The following is a 16,531-nucleotide window of genomic DNA, read 5'->3' on the forward strand; positions in this document are numbered from 1 at the left end:
CTGGCTCAGTCATTCCAGACTCTTCATTTTGTCTCTTCAACTCAGAGAATCTGCCGGGTGCTGCCTGAGTCTGCCCTCCCTCGCTACACCACAGCCTATAAACTATCTCAAGGCAGGAAGCTGGGTGATTATACAGCTCGCATTATTTGCTCCTACATCTCAGGGACACCCATTTTTAATTGCCTGATGTCCATGTTCTTGAAACTGTTTTTCATATACTTTGTCCAGTTTTTCAGTTGTTTCAGGTGGGAGGAAAATCTAGTTCTTATTACTTCAGCTCGTCAGAAGAGGAAGTCTTCTTTAGGTCGATGACCAGTCAATATTTTCCATATTTTACCCTTCTCTATATAGTAAGAGAGGTGATAACAAGATCAAAGACATTGTTTTCTCAAATTTCTTCCATGTGTCTAGGATTCAGCTGTTGAAATTTATATCCTTTTATTTTTATTTGATACAGAGAGAGAAATGATGAGAGAGAGAGAGCAAGTGGGAAAGAGAGAGGTTGGGGAGCTGCAGTCAGAAGGAGAGGGAGAAGCAGACTCCCCACTAAGCAGGGAGCCTGATGCAGGTCTCAATCCCAGGACCCTGGGATCATGACCTAAGCCGAAAGCAGACGCTTAACTGACTGAGCCAACCACATGCCCAAGGATATTCTTTCTACTTCTTGTAGAAGAAGGGCTACACTCCAAACACTCTCCTCCCAGGCAACTTCATCTTCTAGCCCATAAAGTATTTCTCCTTAGGTAAGAGAAAAAAAAATCTTCCAATTTAATCTTTAGCAGGTTCATCCTCGAGTAGCCACCCATATCCCCCACCCCTGCTAATATAACACAATATCTATGGTAAAAGTTCAGATAGATTTAGAATTTCCAGAGGCTCATATTTACAGAATTGTTACCTGCCCTCACTTCATGTAGTTCTTTCTTTGCTCCTTCCAGCCTTTTGCAATGACAGGAGAAGCAGTCTAAAACATGAACATGGCCTTATAGTCATATAGAGTGCAGATGAAGCTAGTAAGGTTCTTATCTAACATTTAGTTTAAAAAAAAAAAGAATATATATGTCTTAGGCAGAGCTGCTGTAACAGAATACTACAGACAGGGTGGCTTATGAACAATAGGAATTTATTTTTCACAGTTCTGGAGGCTAGAAGTTCAAGGTCAAGGTGCTGGCAGTTTCAGTGTCTCATGAGAAACCACTTCCTGGTCCACAGATGGTCATCTTCTCACTGTGTTCTTACATGGTAGAAGGGGCAAGGGAGTTCTCCTCTCCGGGGCTTCTTTTAAGGTATTTTGCAAAGTAGTAACCCCACGAATGAGAGCTCTGCTCTCCTTATCTGTCACTCCCTGAAGGCCCCACCTCCTAATACCATTACCATGGGAGTTAGGATTTCAATGTATGATTGGGGGGTGTGTGTGTGCATAATATTCAGTTCATTGCAAAATACATACAGAGATATATACACTTTGTTTTTTATTGTATTGTCAGCATGGCATTTAAGGGCTATGCATTTCCTTCTGGATTCTCTTCCCCTTATTAAAGACGCATCTGCAATCATTTGCTATTTTGTCTTAAGAGATGGTCATCCTTTCTCCTTTATTTTGTGTTTTACTCCTTGTATCAGGAAACCAGTGACACAGTTTTACCTGGACCCTCTGACAATCAAGAAAATAGACCCTTAGAATTCTCCCACTCATCTCTATTTCCATGCATTGGGCATTTATTGAGGATCTTCGGCCTGTCTGGCACAGAGAGGGTTTGATCTCAGTCCTTCTGACACCCCACTTCCCTTCACTGACCCCAGGCCTCGTGACTTCTTTCCACAGGTGCCATAGTGAACAGAGAAAACAGCTGCCAGTCTGACAGCAGCGGATTCCTGGACGACCCCCTGGAACCATTCTCCTTGCAGGTAGAGGGCCACTGGTGGGTTGGAATTGGAGTAGAAGGAAAGATAAACAGAAAGCCCACCACACTGCCATATTTGGGAAGGGCAGCCAGCCCGTTGAAGACATGCACCACAGGTACCCAAGGGGCGGGGGATTGGAGTCACACTAAACAAGGTGCCAGAAAGCTTAGCATTCCTTTCCTTTTTATTTTCTTTTGATTTTACCAAACAAGGAAGCGAGCTGCATAGACGGAAGAGCTTAGTTAAAGTGTGACCTCACGGAAGCCTGAGTTTGTAACTTTTATTTCCGGACCCCTAAGTTGGGTAATGACAAGGGACAGACACAAGCGCATCTTAAACCAATCCCTTCCCCACCGTCCTGACCCATTTGCTTTTATCCTGATTTCTCACACAGATGCCTTCCTTGCCAAGCAGCCAGAGTCCTGTTGAGAATGGATGTAGAGAGCCAAGGGATCAGAGCCAGTGCTTAGTGCCACCCCAGGACTGCCAGCGAGAGTCAGATGAATCTGATTCCAAGAGTATGGTGAACACAGCCTTTTCAAATCAAGACTGGAGTGTCATGGAAGAAAAGGCCTCAACATCTACAGTGGAGGAAGAGTCTCTGTTTGAGGATATGGAGAAGCCTCCAGAGCCATTGACCCCATATACAGCCCTTGACGGGACCCCCAGAGGGGGAGAACACCCAAGGAAAGACAGCCATCCAAGGCAGGACTTTCCCAGGCCCCAAACTGGAACTGAGGCCCTGGTGGGTCCAGCTAACTCCAGGTGGGACTGTCCTCTGGGGTTTAGGCTACCCCATAGCACTGAAGCCAAGGATGGGTTTCTGAAGCTTGAGGGAGCTGAGGAAACATCCGTGCAAAGGCACCACTGCAAGTCCCGAAGACCACGGGGAGCTGATCCTGCTCATGACAAGCGTCATGTAGGCGCTGAGGCAACCTGTCCTAACACCAATAGTACCTCAGTGACAGGAGAGAGCCCACAACAGCATGTCCCGAGACCCAGCAATGTCACGTCCTATACAGTTGACCTTATTCAAACATCTGCGAAGTTCATTCCCCACCTTGACAAACCTGCTGGAGATACTCCCCACGCAAAGCCAGTATGTCATGCTTTGGGTCAAATACCACATCGGGCAGAATCTGAGAGGGGAAAGTTTCCTCCAAACGCTGACTCAAATGCTGCTGGTTCCAAGTCGGTGACAATCCAGATGTCCTCCAACCTGGCATCAGCTGCTCTGAATGCTGGGGCTTTGGGGACTGATTCTAAAGGAACAGCTTTAGAATGCACCATGGGTGACCTTGCTCCCACAGCAGAACCAGGACTGGAGACAAAATCAAGACAGTGCCGTGATGTTTCTGTTCAGGCCGATATACGTGAGCTTAGACCCTGTCACTGCTGTTCAGGGCAGAGTAACAAGGCCCGGCGCCTCACCAAATCTGTCTCTCTGGACACAGGCTTCCCTTATATCTGCCCACCGGGCATCTGCCACGCTGAACCCACCCACAGCTGTGTCTGCTGTCATCACCAGCCCCACTGCCATTCAGAGAGGCAGAGCCCCAGCCCTGTGTCTTCAGCCTGTAGACACTGCCTGTGCTCCCATCACCATCTGGAAGCCCAGTTCATGAAGACTTTGAGCGTCCTTCAGGACACCACAGTGAAGGAGCTGTGCTCTGTAAGTATTCCTCTCTGCCAAGACAGAGCGGAAGGCCGCTGGAGCAACACCACCTCAGGGAGAATGTTCAGGCCTCCCGAATGTGAGCTCTCAGGGCAAACCCTTCCATCTCAAATCATGATGAATATCTGTAGAGTGCTTTACAGCTTACCACATATTCTCACAATTTCTTTCTTTTTTTTTTTTTTTTTTTAAGGATTGTACTTATTTATTTGACAGAGAGATCACAAGGAGGCAGAGAAGCAGGCAGGGAGGGGGGAAGCAGGCTCCCTGCTAAGCAAAGAGCCTGATGCGGCGGGGGTGGGGGGATCCCAGGACCCTGAGATCATGACTGGAGCCAAAGGCAGTGGCTTAACCCACTGAACCATCCAGGCTCCCCTCTCACAAATTTTTTCTTATCTGATGCATCCAATCCCCTCCGGAAGTAAGAAGACAAATTTCATTATTAATCCTCATATGACAGAGGGGTATAGAACAATAAGTTCACATGTAAGGTTATAAATATTAACGCATCTGTACCTCATCTCCAGTTCAGTCTAACTGAACAATTCTGTCTTAAATTCACTTAGCTGAATAAACTTGCACAAGCCGTTATTACATCTCTCTTGATTCTAGTTCCTGCATTGCAAAATAGGGAGACTCTTAATGTCACAGACACAGGATTGTTTTAGGATTAAGCGAGAGAAAGCTTGTAAAGCACTCAGCATGCACAGACGCTCAGCCCAGTGCCCAGCCCACACAAGGCCCCAGAAAATGCTCATTGAATGGCTCCTGTTTTTCTTACTCATTTTTATCATTATTTTATTATTGTTCAGCTCTTGAATCTAGAGCTTCTCTAGAAGCTCCATGTCAAATGGAGGGACTCCTGCTCCATCGTGGGTGAGTTCATTTAAAAGTGGACATTGAGTTTACTGAAAACTGCCTGACCCCCAACCTGTTCAGCCCCCGATAAATCAATAAGCATTTAGTGAGTCCTTCCCATGTTTCCTCTTCCTTGATTCTCAAGGTGAGAAATGATCTAGGCTTTTCTTCTTTAAAAAATTAAGAGCATCACACACGAAATCACCTGTATTTAAAATGAAAAAAAAAAAAAAAAAACCAGAAAGGTGGCACACATAATATAGGGCTACAGCTGTTCAAAGGAAAGTGGAAGGCAACTGTTATTTATTAAGCACCTACTGTTTGAGGCCTGACGGGTTACCTTCCCATTCTTTTAATTCCACAAATATTTATTGGGTGCCTATGCTAATCACTTTATTTACCATATGTTGCATAACCCTCATTTTCACCCATACCATAAATCCTGAGTCCCTCATATATATTCCAAGTCCTCCCTCTTTTACAAATGAGGAACCTAGAATCAAGAGAGTATAAGTTTCCAACTTCCTCTACTAATAAGTGGTTAAGTCATATGCAAATTCAGATTTAGCTGACACCAGATTCTTGGACAACATACTCCAGGCAATGATGCATCTAGCTTTAAAATATCTAAATCCGAAGAAGTGTAATGGCAACATGAGAAAGTGATTATGTGAAAGACCAGGCAATTACTACCTAGCCCTGCAACATCTAGAAATCTGCATAAATGTTATAGAAACATAGAAAGAGAATCAATGAAAGATAAGTGATTTACTCATCATTTTTCAAATTGCAAGGTTTCGGGCATTTGGAATCGAATTGATCTGAGATTATACACCCTGAAATATATACTGTCTCAGGTTTTATTAGATGACAATGCATTTCTCCTTACTTAGATTTGAGGAACCACAAACATACACTCAAAGAAAACAGTCTTTTTACATGTGCATTATTGTACTTGTGGGCAGGTGCACACACAGGCACACAGAGACCAGCAGAAAAGCAAGTGAAAATGGGGGATTGCATTTGCACACAAGAGCAGGCTACTTAAGCCAAAGAACATACTCAGGAACAGAGAGAAAAGGTGTCTGTGGTGAGTGAGCCTGGGTTTGTAAGGCCCAAATAATATTCTGGAGAAAAATATCTCTTAATCAGATGCCAACTGCTAACTAGGGTTACACAAATTATTTATAAAAAAAAATCTGGAAAATGAATTTGGACCAAGTGAAGATTATAGGCAGGGATAGATACTATCTACCACCCGTTCCAAGCAGGTGTTGAAAGGAAGAGCAAGTTTAGGTAAAAGACTCAGAAAAACATTCTCATCACCTCCCCTTACAGAGGAGTGCATAACAGTGCAGAGATGCACTTGACTTACCGGTAAATGTTATTTTGGTGGTCTTGTGGGTCACCATGGTTTGTTGATAGGATTAATTCTTTTTTCTTTTGAAGATTTTATTTATTTATTTGACAGACAGAGATCACAAGTAGGCAGAGCGGCAGGCAGAGAGTGAGGGGGAAGCAGGCTCCCCGCTGAGCAGAGAGCCTGATGTGGGGCTCAATTCCAGGACCCTGAGATCATGACCTGAGCTGAAGGCAGAGGCTTAACCCACTGAGCCACCCAGATGCCCCTAGGATTAATTCTTATGTATATGTGAATTCTTCATAATAATTTAGTGATTAAAAAAATACTTTCATACAAGAAAATAAGAACATCTGAAATTAGATTTTTGGATATTAGAAAAGTCTTTTATAATGTTCACAATTTAGATTTAGGTAAAAAGCATACACAGCTTAAAAATTAAGATGAACCAATTCAAAAGTGACGTTTCAATGTTTTCTCATGGTATTGCTCTTACTATTAAAGTTTGTTTTAATGGACTTGGGTCAGTCAAGTAGACCTTGAATTGACTTTGGGTTATAACCCAGCACTTACATTGGAAGAAAGAGTTCCAAACAGCCTTTTTTTTTTTTTTTTTTTTTTTTTTTTTGCTTGCCTAGTGTTTCCTTTTTTCTGAAAACTACATACCTGTTCTACAACTGAAATGTACTTTTAGTACTTCCAAATGACCAGAAGATGGCAGTGTTTCAGAATCTTCCACCTCACACCTTCTAGGCCAGCTATCAGTACTCCTGAATCCCAGACCCCTGGACCTTCCAATCACAAAGAATTACCCCAGAATAACTAGATGAAGCGTAAACTTTAATGTTTCTAATGCTCAGCCTACTTGAGCACCATATTTCCATCCCTAGAGTTTGGTCGGTCTGTAGGAAATCTACTAGGACCATTCAGGCAGCTCAGTCCTAAGCGACAAATAACTTGTCCCCGTGTCCAGGCACACTACTGTGACTCAGATCTTGAGAAGAAAAGATATGACTCAGGCTTGAAATCTGTCCTTTTGGACCTTGGACAAGTCAGCTTGCCATTCGGTGTCAGAACACCTCTCTATAAAATGAGCCCTTCATGGTCTCGAAGATCTTTTCTTGTTTATTTATATTTATTTATAGCCATAATTGTAGTCACCTTTCAAGCATGCTTGCCAACATCAATAACACTTCAAATACTCCTCTAACTGGTTCAAATGCACTCACACTGAAGCAAAAGTAATTAGAGAGTTTTGCCATGTAAAATATGTTATTCATACATAAAAATTAGGGGAGAGAATCAAACCAAACTCTCAGAGCAAAATGAAGAGGAGTTTTTGGTATAAGAACATCACTTGCAGGAAAGTATTTCTATTATGACAATTTCAGTAAAAGTAGAAGTGAAGCTCCAAGGATCTTGGCCATGGGGTTTGGGGGAGAAAAGTAAGAAATCTGGGACTTCCTTAAAACAGGGCTAAGAGGAATTAACACAGCTATAAGACTGGTCTCCATGGAAGGAAGAAGAAGATAAGGTTGAAAGACAGCTGCCATGAAAACTAGTTTCCTCTAAAGAACTTTCCAGAAGCCCCACCCCATGTTTTCCACTTTGATCTCATTGCCATCCTACTGCAGGGGATGCTGGGAAATATCATTTGTTAGACACACTGTTACCCTAAGATATTAGAAGTCTCTTCATGTGAATAAAGGGGGAAAAGACAGTGAGCAGGCAACGAACAGCCTCTGCTATGCTACTTTGGGTGGTGGGGAGGGGAGCCAAATCCATAAGAATGGTAGAGAAAGCATTAGGGTCTAACAAGCATTAATGTTGCTTAAAGTCAGATGGGTGGAGATGTTGGGGTTCTGGATCATGCATCTATATTTATTTATTTATTTGACAGAGCTAGAGAATCAGTGATGGGAGGGGCAGAGAGAGAAACAGACTCCCTGCAGAACAGAGACCCTCATATGGGACTTGATCTCAGGTTCCTGAGATCTCAGGCTCCTGGGATCAGATGCGTAAGGGACTGAACCACCCAGTCACCTTCATGCATCTGTTCAAAGCATGATCCAACCTGGGCTGGAAAAGAAGGCAGATATCTAGTAAGAACTCAGCAAATCATCGGGTTCAATCAACAAATGGACTGGACTTAGGGGCTTCAGGAAGATATATAAATTAGGACACCACGGCAGAAGCAGAGTCACACAGAGAAATTTAAGAACAATTTAAAGAATGATTCACAGATGAATGGATAAAGAAAATGTGGTGTAGATATACAATGGAATACTATGCAGCCATCAAATAAAAAACTGAAATCTTGCCATTTGCAAAGATGGGGTTGGAACTAGAGGGTATTATGCTAAGCAAAATAAGTCAATCAGAGAAAGACAATTATCAGATGATCTCTCTAATATGAGGAATATGAGAAACAAGACAGAGGATCATAGGAAGGGAGGGAAAAATGAAACAAGACAAAACCAGAGAAGGAGAAAAAACCTTAAGAGACTCTTACTCTCAGGAAAAAAAATGAGGGTTGCTGGAGGGGAGGCGGGTGAGAGGGATGGGTGGCTGAGTGATGGACATTGGGGAGGGTATGTGTTATGGTGAGTGCTGTGAATTGTGAAAGGCTGATAAATCACAGACCTATAGCCCTGAAACAAATAATACATTATATGTTAATTAAAAAAATAAAAATAAAGAACCATTCACATCAGGAAAAATAAGGAGCAGGATGGGGAGCATAGACAGAGTTTAATTCTAGATTCCAATTCACAAAGAGAGTAGGATGCCTAACTGATGCCTCCCTTATTCTGGGTGAGCTTGTTAGCCACATGGTGAAATCTTGCCAATTTCACCATCAGGGACTGTGGTTAAGCAGGGCTAAGACTGATATATATATATATTATTCTAAGCAGACTTTCTCTAATCAAACACATAGCATTGGAACAGATGTGTTCAACGTTATTGAGATTCAGAGTGAGGCAATATTCAATGCCCACGTTAAACAAGATTTAACAGGACTCAGCTTTCCTAAGCACAAGCCATCTCTCCGACACTTTCCCCCTGATTTCCTTATCTGTGTACTTGTACCCTGACATCACCTAGTTCTTCAGACAGCCGTCCTGTCTCCGGGATATAATGTCTCCAAGAGCCAATCAACAACCAACTGCTGCCCTTCTGTCCCAGGCAAATATTGCCTCTGCTCACCTGGAGAAGCCAGAGGCTGGGCTTTCCATCTATTCCTTCCCTTGCCTTAGTGATGGGGCTTCACTGCAGACAAGGGAGCCCTGGCGGGGCAGGCAGACTCCACCATCGGGAGGTCTTACTGTGAATCAGAAAGGACTTCCTTTTCAGCTCTTTCTAATTGTTCTCAGTGCACAGTCCAGGAGATGGAAATGATGAAGATGGTGTGCCAGAGCTTCCAGGAGCATTTGGAGGAAATTGAACAACACCTTACAGGACAGCAGGCACTCTTTTGCAGGGACATGACAGAGGAGGAAAGGTAATTATCGAAGAGAGTCATAAAAGTAAGTAGAGCCCACACACCTGAAGCAAGGAAAAGTAATCAGGGCAGGACAGATGAGCACCCAGGAGCAGGACTAATGAGAAATGAGTCCCTTTCCTTGGCTTTCCTGCTCTTGTTCTTGCTTTCGCAGTAGGAATCTGTGAGAGAGATTTGTGAGATAGAACACTTACTCTTTAAGGCCAAGGCTATTTGAGGTCAGAAGATGGGCAGTCAGCTGAGAAAATGGGGGATAGCCAGCAGGGTATCTTCCATTGATGTGAATGGGACTTATGCAAATGTAAGTGTTGGAGGTTATTAGAGTTTTGGAAATCTGCATTATTTTCACATAGCTGAAAAGCTTATGTCCCAAACGTAGATTAGCTGCTGCCTGGGCCTGAGAGATGGAAATAGGGATTAACTGTAAAGGGGCATGGAAGTTTTTATTGGGCAGATGGAATCTATCCCAAACTGACCAGTGGTGACTGATGCAACTTGGCAAATTTATTAAAAAATCATTGCATTGGACTGTTAAAATAGGTAAACGCTGGGTATACAAATTATTCTGCAATCGATTTATTTAAAAAAGAAAGAACACCTGCCCTGGAGATATACCGTATCTGATACAAATAAAGAAGGTGACAGTCCCTTGTAAGAGATGTCAGAGGAGTGACCTACCTTTTGAGAGGGACGATGGAGGAATGATCTTGGAGCTTGGAGATGATGGGAAATGTGGTCAATCTCTGTTCTTTAACTGCAGGCAGGAGGCCAAACAGCTGCAGACTCTCCGCTGGGCTCTGCAGCAGCAGGTGGAGGAGCTGGCGTTTCAGTTTGGAGACCGGGCTCAGCAGATCAAAGATGAGATTCTGTTGGTACGGGGCGGTGGAGGGTGACACTTGACTCCATCCTGCAGACCACCGGAGGGATGTGTTAGATCAGAAACCCGATTGTGCGATCCTTTCAGATTATAGGATTATGTGCCAACACCTTCATTTTAAGTATAAAGAAAGTGAAGCCTTTGCTCAAGGCCACATGGCTAGTTGATGGCAGTTGAGGTTTAGAACTCAGGTCGTCTAATTGCTATGCCAATCTTTCCTCCTGCCCTGTAAATAAGCAATACCTATTAATAATAATAATAATTATTATTATTATTATTGGCCATTTTCCCAATGAGAATAAGAAACACAACTTTTGACTTGGCTTAGCCACTGCCAGAATTTGCTGCCAGCTCAAAGAGCCCACTCTAGAGAATTCCCCACCCAGGAGCACCTTTCCCACAAGTCTGGCTTAACTGTTTGGTGCAAATATGGTAAGCTGCCCACTCTTTTTGTTCTTATTTTCTATTTAGCACTTTGAGCTTCTCACAGAGGAACAAACTGAACACTATCCAAACCTGCATGACTGTTACTGGACAGCAGAAAAGAATGGCCAGTCTTCATGTGCTAAAATCCACCCAGCCATGGCCCCCCGGGTTGCCTTTCCTTCCCAAGATGGCCAGCAAACTCTCAGCTCAAGGGTGACCCATTTACCTGCCTTCTCTTCACCCACCTTGGAGAGCAGCACCAGGATGTCTCCTCCAGCTGGGGCAGAGTCAGGCCCAGCCCCTTTGTCAAATTGTCCTATTGGAGATAAGGGTACAAATGTCTTCCTCTAGATCAGAGTGGTTTTGATGATCTTCCTGCAAAGTGTAAGAGCACATTCCAGCCAGATAAGAAAATCTAAATTGCCCCCCAGAAGTGTCTGGTCAACCTGCTCCAGCTATTTTTAAAAATATTCTACTCTGTGTTTCAACCCAGGAGAAACTCAATATTTCAGTATTTATTCAATACATAATAAGTGAGCACCTACTATGTGGCTGGCACAGGGAATACATGGGGGCCAAAATATGTGTACATATCTCTAGATATAAATGATAGTCTTTGCCCTGCAGAAACATACAGTCTACTGGGTAAGATAGAATGTGGACACATAAAGACATATGGATTTGAAAACTGTGAAAGAGATTTGAGGGAAATTACAGGGTTTTGTGAAAGAGAACATAGCAGGGAATCTGACTAAGATTAAGCTGTCAGGAGTGCCTGGTTGAGGAAGTGACATCAGAAGAGGGAAAGAAAATCCAGGGCTCAGAAGGGCCAGCCTGTCCAATGGCTTGAGGCCGTCGGTCCCTGAAAGCATTGAAGAAGCTCCCACCATGACCCAGGAGATCCTCGAACGCTAGAGACAGTTGTAAACAAGACAGACATTCGACTCATAAAGAGCGGGATGGAGAGCGGAGAAAAGAACAACCAACAAGATAACTTCAACATTGACAAATACCATGGAGAAGACAGCATGTGAACACTAGGGGGTGGTGTGGAAGAGAAGCGTACAGAATTCCTGAGGGTGACGGGCAGGGCCTTGCTGAAAGGAGGCTATTTGGCTAAAATCTGGATGGTGTGGAAGAGGAAGCCATGTGAAATTCTGAGGGAAGAACCTTGAAAGCAGAAGGAATGGAAAGTTTAAAGGCCCTGAGGCAGAACCAGCTGAAGTTGCTGAGCACATGAATGATGGGAGCGTGGAGGGCGAGGATGTCCATAGGCTGACTGTATGGGGATCTGAGAACCAGGATCCTTCTTCCTTGTGGAAGCCATTACAGGCTTTAAGTAGGATTGTCAGATAGTCTGGTTTACATTTAAAAATCCCACTGACTGCCTGTGGGGAGCATGTGGTTGGGGACATGCAGCTAGGCAGCGCTCCCAGGGACGAGGCTGTTGGTGTAATCCCTGCGGTAAGAAGCAAAGTGTTGAGTTGCTTCCATGCAGCTGGGGAAGCTTGGGAACCGCCCCCCACCCCCCACACTGAAACGTGGGATGCACTGGCAGTCTTAAAGCCCTGGAGAAGTTCTAAGAAATGAGGAATGAAAGAAGAATGGAACAGTCAGAAGAACTTCATGGAAAAAGTAGTCCCTTGAGAGAAGTTATAACGTGTAGGAGATGGGCCAGTGGAGGTCACTTCCTAGCAAGGAAGTTTCTTTGGAAACTAGCCACTACCAGCTAAGATTGGGCCTCTTGGCCTGTTTCATCCTTCATCCTCCTTGCTTTTTGAAAACCCTTTGGCTTCAGGGGAACCCTCCTACCCTCTGGACCATTCCAGTTTCCTCTGTTGACGGCCCTTTCTCAGACTGGGAACACTCCCCTTGCATCCTTAATTCTCTATTTCTTTCTCTCTCCACACCAATTTCCCCAATATGTGCAATCTACAGGCACCCGTCTCCAGTTCCTGCCCTCTCCAGAATTCCTGCCCCGCATTCTCTACTCTCTATAACATATTTGCACTTGGAAGACTGGCCTGTCTGTCTCACTCAGCCTCCAACCTGATCCTGTCAATTCCCAGAATCGGTTCATCTTCCTGATACTTTCTGTCCACGGCATTATCGTTCTCCTTGACGTGTTGACTCAGAACCACAAATTCATGTTGTCTCCTAGTCCTCCTTCATCCTCTTGCCTCAGAATCAAAGATCACATCAACGCTGAGGGGACTGCTACAGTGTCATTCCCACAAGCTCCCTCAGAACCTACTACCTGGTGAACACCCAACTGAGGGGCCTTCTAATTGCCTCTAGCTTCCTTCTCTCTGAGCTATACTGGCCTCTGCCAAAGTGGTCTCCCTAGGTCATCACTTGGGTCATATTACCCTGGCCTAGGGTGAGTAGCCAGGGAGTTCTTTTAGGCTATCCTAGAGAACTAGAGAGAAGTCCCAGGATCATCCTGCCCAGAGCAGTCTTGCCCCAAATAAGCTCTATGCCCCCTCCTGCATCCTGCTGCTTCATTTCCCTGGACTACATCCCTCTTTTGGCTCCTGCAGCATGGTTCAGCTTCCAGCCCCAACTTGGCTCCTGATATACTACATATATATGTGCATATGTACATGATGTATGTATATGGTACCCCCCAAATTTTTTCCCTTTCTAAACTTTTAAAATTTTTTACTCTTTCCCTGGGTCAGATGCTAGGCATCCTTGTTTATCTCCATTTATCTCCAATGTAGACTTTGAAAAATTTGCCATAATTTCTGGAGATGACTTCAGAAGTGAAGGGGGAGGCAAAAAAGACCCATTGCCTTCAGATGAAGGGTAGCATCTGGAATCTCTAAGGATCACTAAACATCTCATGGCATTTCCTTGTTTATTCTCCAAACTCTCCAACAAAGAGCACCAAAGGGGAACCAAGATGTAGAGAGCTGCCCATCAACCCAGAACTTTTGCTGTCTTCGGCCCATCATGACCTGATTGCCAACACTACTTCCAAATGCCATCTTCTGTAGTTCATGTCCTTCTTCTCATAAACATGAAACCTCTAGAAGCCCAGGCCACCTGGTGATCCATGAAGTAACTGCTAGTGTCCCCAGGGGTTCTCTATTCTGAATACCCTTTAGACTCACTGGGGAGATTTAAAAAATACTGACATTGAAACCCCACCCCAGATCAATTAAACAAGAATCCCCAGGGATGGGATCCAGCTACCCACAAATTTTAACAGCTCCCCAAATTATTCTAATATGCAGTTAAAATTGTTGCTCTGGATGAAAAGGCTACCTTACAATTCAACTGTTCCTGTTGTTTTCTAAGGACTCTCTTTTATTTCCCATTTTTCTTTCTATACCACCCCTCTTAGCTAAAGAAGTCTTTCATGATTCATTGACAACCATTGAATTAGGAAACTGGGAGAAAAGAGAAAGAAAAATGATGTGTGGACTTCATTTCTATTTTTTTTAGCATTGACTTCTACCTTGCTCATCAGTTCTTACATTTCATCTTTATGGATAAAGAAGTGGTAAACAGATGACTTTGTTCTGTTTTCCTTCCTTTCCCAGAAGTCCTATTCCAAATTTGACAAACCAGATTAAATACACATATTTGATTCAGTAGGTCAGGGTAAGGATTATTTGTTTCTTCTATTTAACACCTTCCTTCTCTTGGAGGAAAATGTCTATATAAAATAGCCCATTACAAAAATTATGGATATGTAAGTAGTCTTCTAAATGTATATAGTTCTTCCACCACTAGGACACAGCACAAACATTCTAGAAAGGTGAACAATTAGACAAATTTCTTTTATGGCATAAATATTAAATATAAATGTAAAACTGGGTTTTTTGAGTATTATTTAGAGTACATGAGGATATGAAGCAAGTTTCTCAAGGATGGAATCTACAACACGCATTTAGGTAACTCAAATACTCTGACCTTATGATCTCCCCTTGCATTCTTCCACCTTTTCCATAAATAAGCTTCTAAAATTCATGTGCATATCATACTATTTATAGCAGTTACAGTGTTTCACTCCAATATCAATGTACTCAACCTAAAATATCATAAAACATTACGGTTATGGAATGAATGTTGAAGCAAAGTAAATGCCTTCCACCTTGAACCTTCAGGTATCCCTTGCTGGCCTCTTTATTCAAGGTGATACACAAACAATGTCCCATACTAAGCACTTACCTTGCAATCTCTTGTTCTCAAACGTAGGTTCACAGCAAAACTGCTCACTAGGCTTGGAAAAAGAAAATGTTTTTAAGATTATTTATTCATCTGAGAGAAAGAGAAAGAGCAGGGGGAAGGGCAGAGGGAAAGGGAGCAGCAGACTCCCTGCTGAGTGTGAAGCCCAATGCAGGGCTTGATCCCACAACCCCCAGACAAAGATGCAACCTCAGCTGAAACCAAGAGTCCAGTGCTTAACCACTCAACCAACTGAGCCCCCCCAGGCACCCCTAGGCTCGGAAAATTTTTCTTCTGAGAACCTAGCTTAAAGCTAAATAAGATTCCACTTTGGAGTCCAGATGTATTTTGACGAAGTTCAGAGGTGTTTTTTACCTGAGTTGCTTCCACACAAATAGATGGAAATGAAGATTTGGTTGTTACCAGTTTATATAATCAAACTGGATAAAACCGATGGACAGACCATGCAGGTCACCATTTGTTTACACAAAAATAGGAGTCTTTGCCTGTGACAAACTTTACCTCATTTGAGTCTCACAGTGCTAAAGGAAGTATTCCCCATCTGAACGATGAGGAAGCTAAGATACGGAGGGGCTGACCTCATAAGCACACACTGAATCTTGTGCTTTATTAAGAAGCAACTGCATGCTGGGGGTAGGAGCTTAAGCTCTGGAGTTAAATCCAGGGTCTGAAGCTTAAACCCAACTCTTCTACTTATTATCTGTGTTGGGTAAACTTCTTAATCCCCAAGCCTCAGTGTCACCATCTATAAATTATCAGAGTGAATACATATGTAGCCCTTTAGAACGAGTGCAATATGGTTCATTGGAATATGGTTCAGTAGGATTCCATACCGAGTATGGTTCAGTATGATTAAGATTCTGATGACAATAATAACAAGAAGAGAGGAAACTCCTTAATACCTACTTCCATGCAAGGTATTGGGTTAGACATTGTATGTGCATTACCACTTTTCTTCACAACCATCCTGAAAGGCAAGAATGAATACACACACACACACACACACACACACACACACACACACACGTGCTCAAAAAGTTATGGAAACTAATAGGAAACTGAGTTGACTCTCTGCTTCCCTGCTTTGCCAGTGGTTCCCGTTTATGGCTCTGCCAAGATTTGGGGCTTATGGGGAGCCCACTGATGGGTCCAAATCAACCAGAATAGCCCTGCTCCTGACTACATTACATAGTGGGCTTCAGCAGAGATTTTTCTTTAAAAAAAAAAATCATCTTACTATAGAAAAGTTTGAAAAGCACTGTACTATGCTAATCACACAGGACTCTTACAATCAGATACAGGCTCCGAGTTGCTTTCATACAAGGAAATGGCATCCACCACATAGGAATCCTCAAGAACCTAGCATCCTAAAAACTCTTAGCTTACTACTACTTGTCCCACTGACAGGAATAATGGCTAGAACCCCTTTGCAGCCTCTGAATGATTTTCTGGGGCATCTTTCTGTTCTATCATCAAGTCCCAAGATCTTAAATTCTCTTTCTTTGAAAGTTGTCTGTATTCAAGTTGACTATATTCAGGAAAACACAGGCCATGTACTTGAAAAACAGAGGAGATTATTGCAATAAATATTTGTAGGAAGTTAAAACAAAAATCTCTTTAATTCTGAAACCCAATTCAGTGTTGGAGCAATTTTGTTTCAATGAACAAGAAGGAAAAAGTAAAACCATACTACCTGTTTATTATCAAATTTAGAATTTGGAAAGGGAACAG

The 16,531-nt window shown here is 43.1% G+C and overlaps 1 protein-coding gene and 1 long non-coding RNA gene across 6 annotated transcripts in view; one reads left to right on the plus strand and one right to left on the minus strand.

Annotated features, from left to right (window-relative positions):
* Positions 1 to 15,800, plus strand: part of ITPRID1 (ITPR interacting domain containing 1) — a 109,142-nt gene extending 93,342 nt beyond the window's left edge. For all 4 annotated transcript variants that reach the window (XM_059171498.1, XM_059171497.1, XM_059171500.1 and 1 more), the window contains 5 exons: positions 1,826 to 1,908; positions 2,300 to 3,577; positions 9,173 to 9,300; positions 10,061 to 10,172; positions 10,649 to 15,800. In XM_059171498.1, coding sequence (XP_059027481.1) covers positions 1,826 to 1,908; positions 2,300 to 3,577; positions 9,173 to 9,300; positions 10,061 to 10,172; positions 10,649 to 10,954 — 1,907 coding nt within the window. In that variant the 3' untranslated portion in view covers positions 10,955 to 15,800. The remainder of the gene's footprint in view (positions 1 to 1,825; positions 1,909 to 2,299; positions 3,578 to 9,172; positions 9,301 to 10,060; positions 10,173 to 10,648) is intronic.
* LOC131829589 (uncharacterized) overlaps positions 9,855 to 16,531 on the minus strand; it is a 92,179-nt gene continuing 85,502 nt past the window's right edge. For both annotated transcript variants that reach the window (XR_009352923.1, XR_009352922.1), the window contains 3 exons: positions 14,783 to 14,834; positions 10,849 to 10,978; positions 9,855 to 10,207 (listed from right to left, as the gene is read on the minus strand). This is a non-coding gene — a long non-coding RNA (uncharacterized LOC131829589). The remainder of the gene's footprint in view (positions 10,208 to 10,848; positions 10,979 to 14,782; positions 14,835 to 16,531) is intronic.

Source organism: Mustela lutreola, chromosome 4 (assembly GCF_030435805.1).
Source record: "Mustela lutreola isolate mMusLut2 chromosome 4, mMusLut2.pri, whole genome shotgun sequence".
NCBI classification, from domain to species: domain Eukaryota; kingdom Metazoa; phylum Chordata; class Mammalia; order Carnivora; family Mustelidae; genus Mustela; species Mustela lutreola.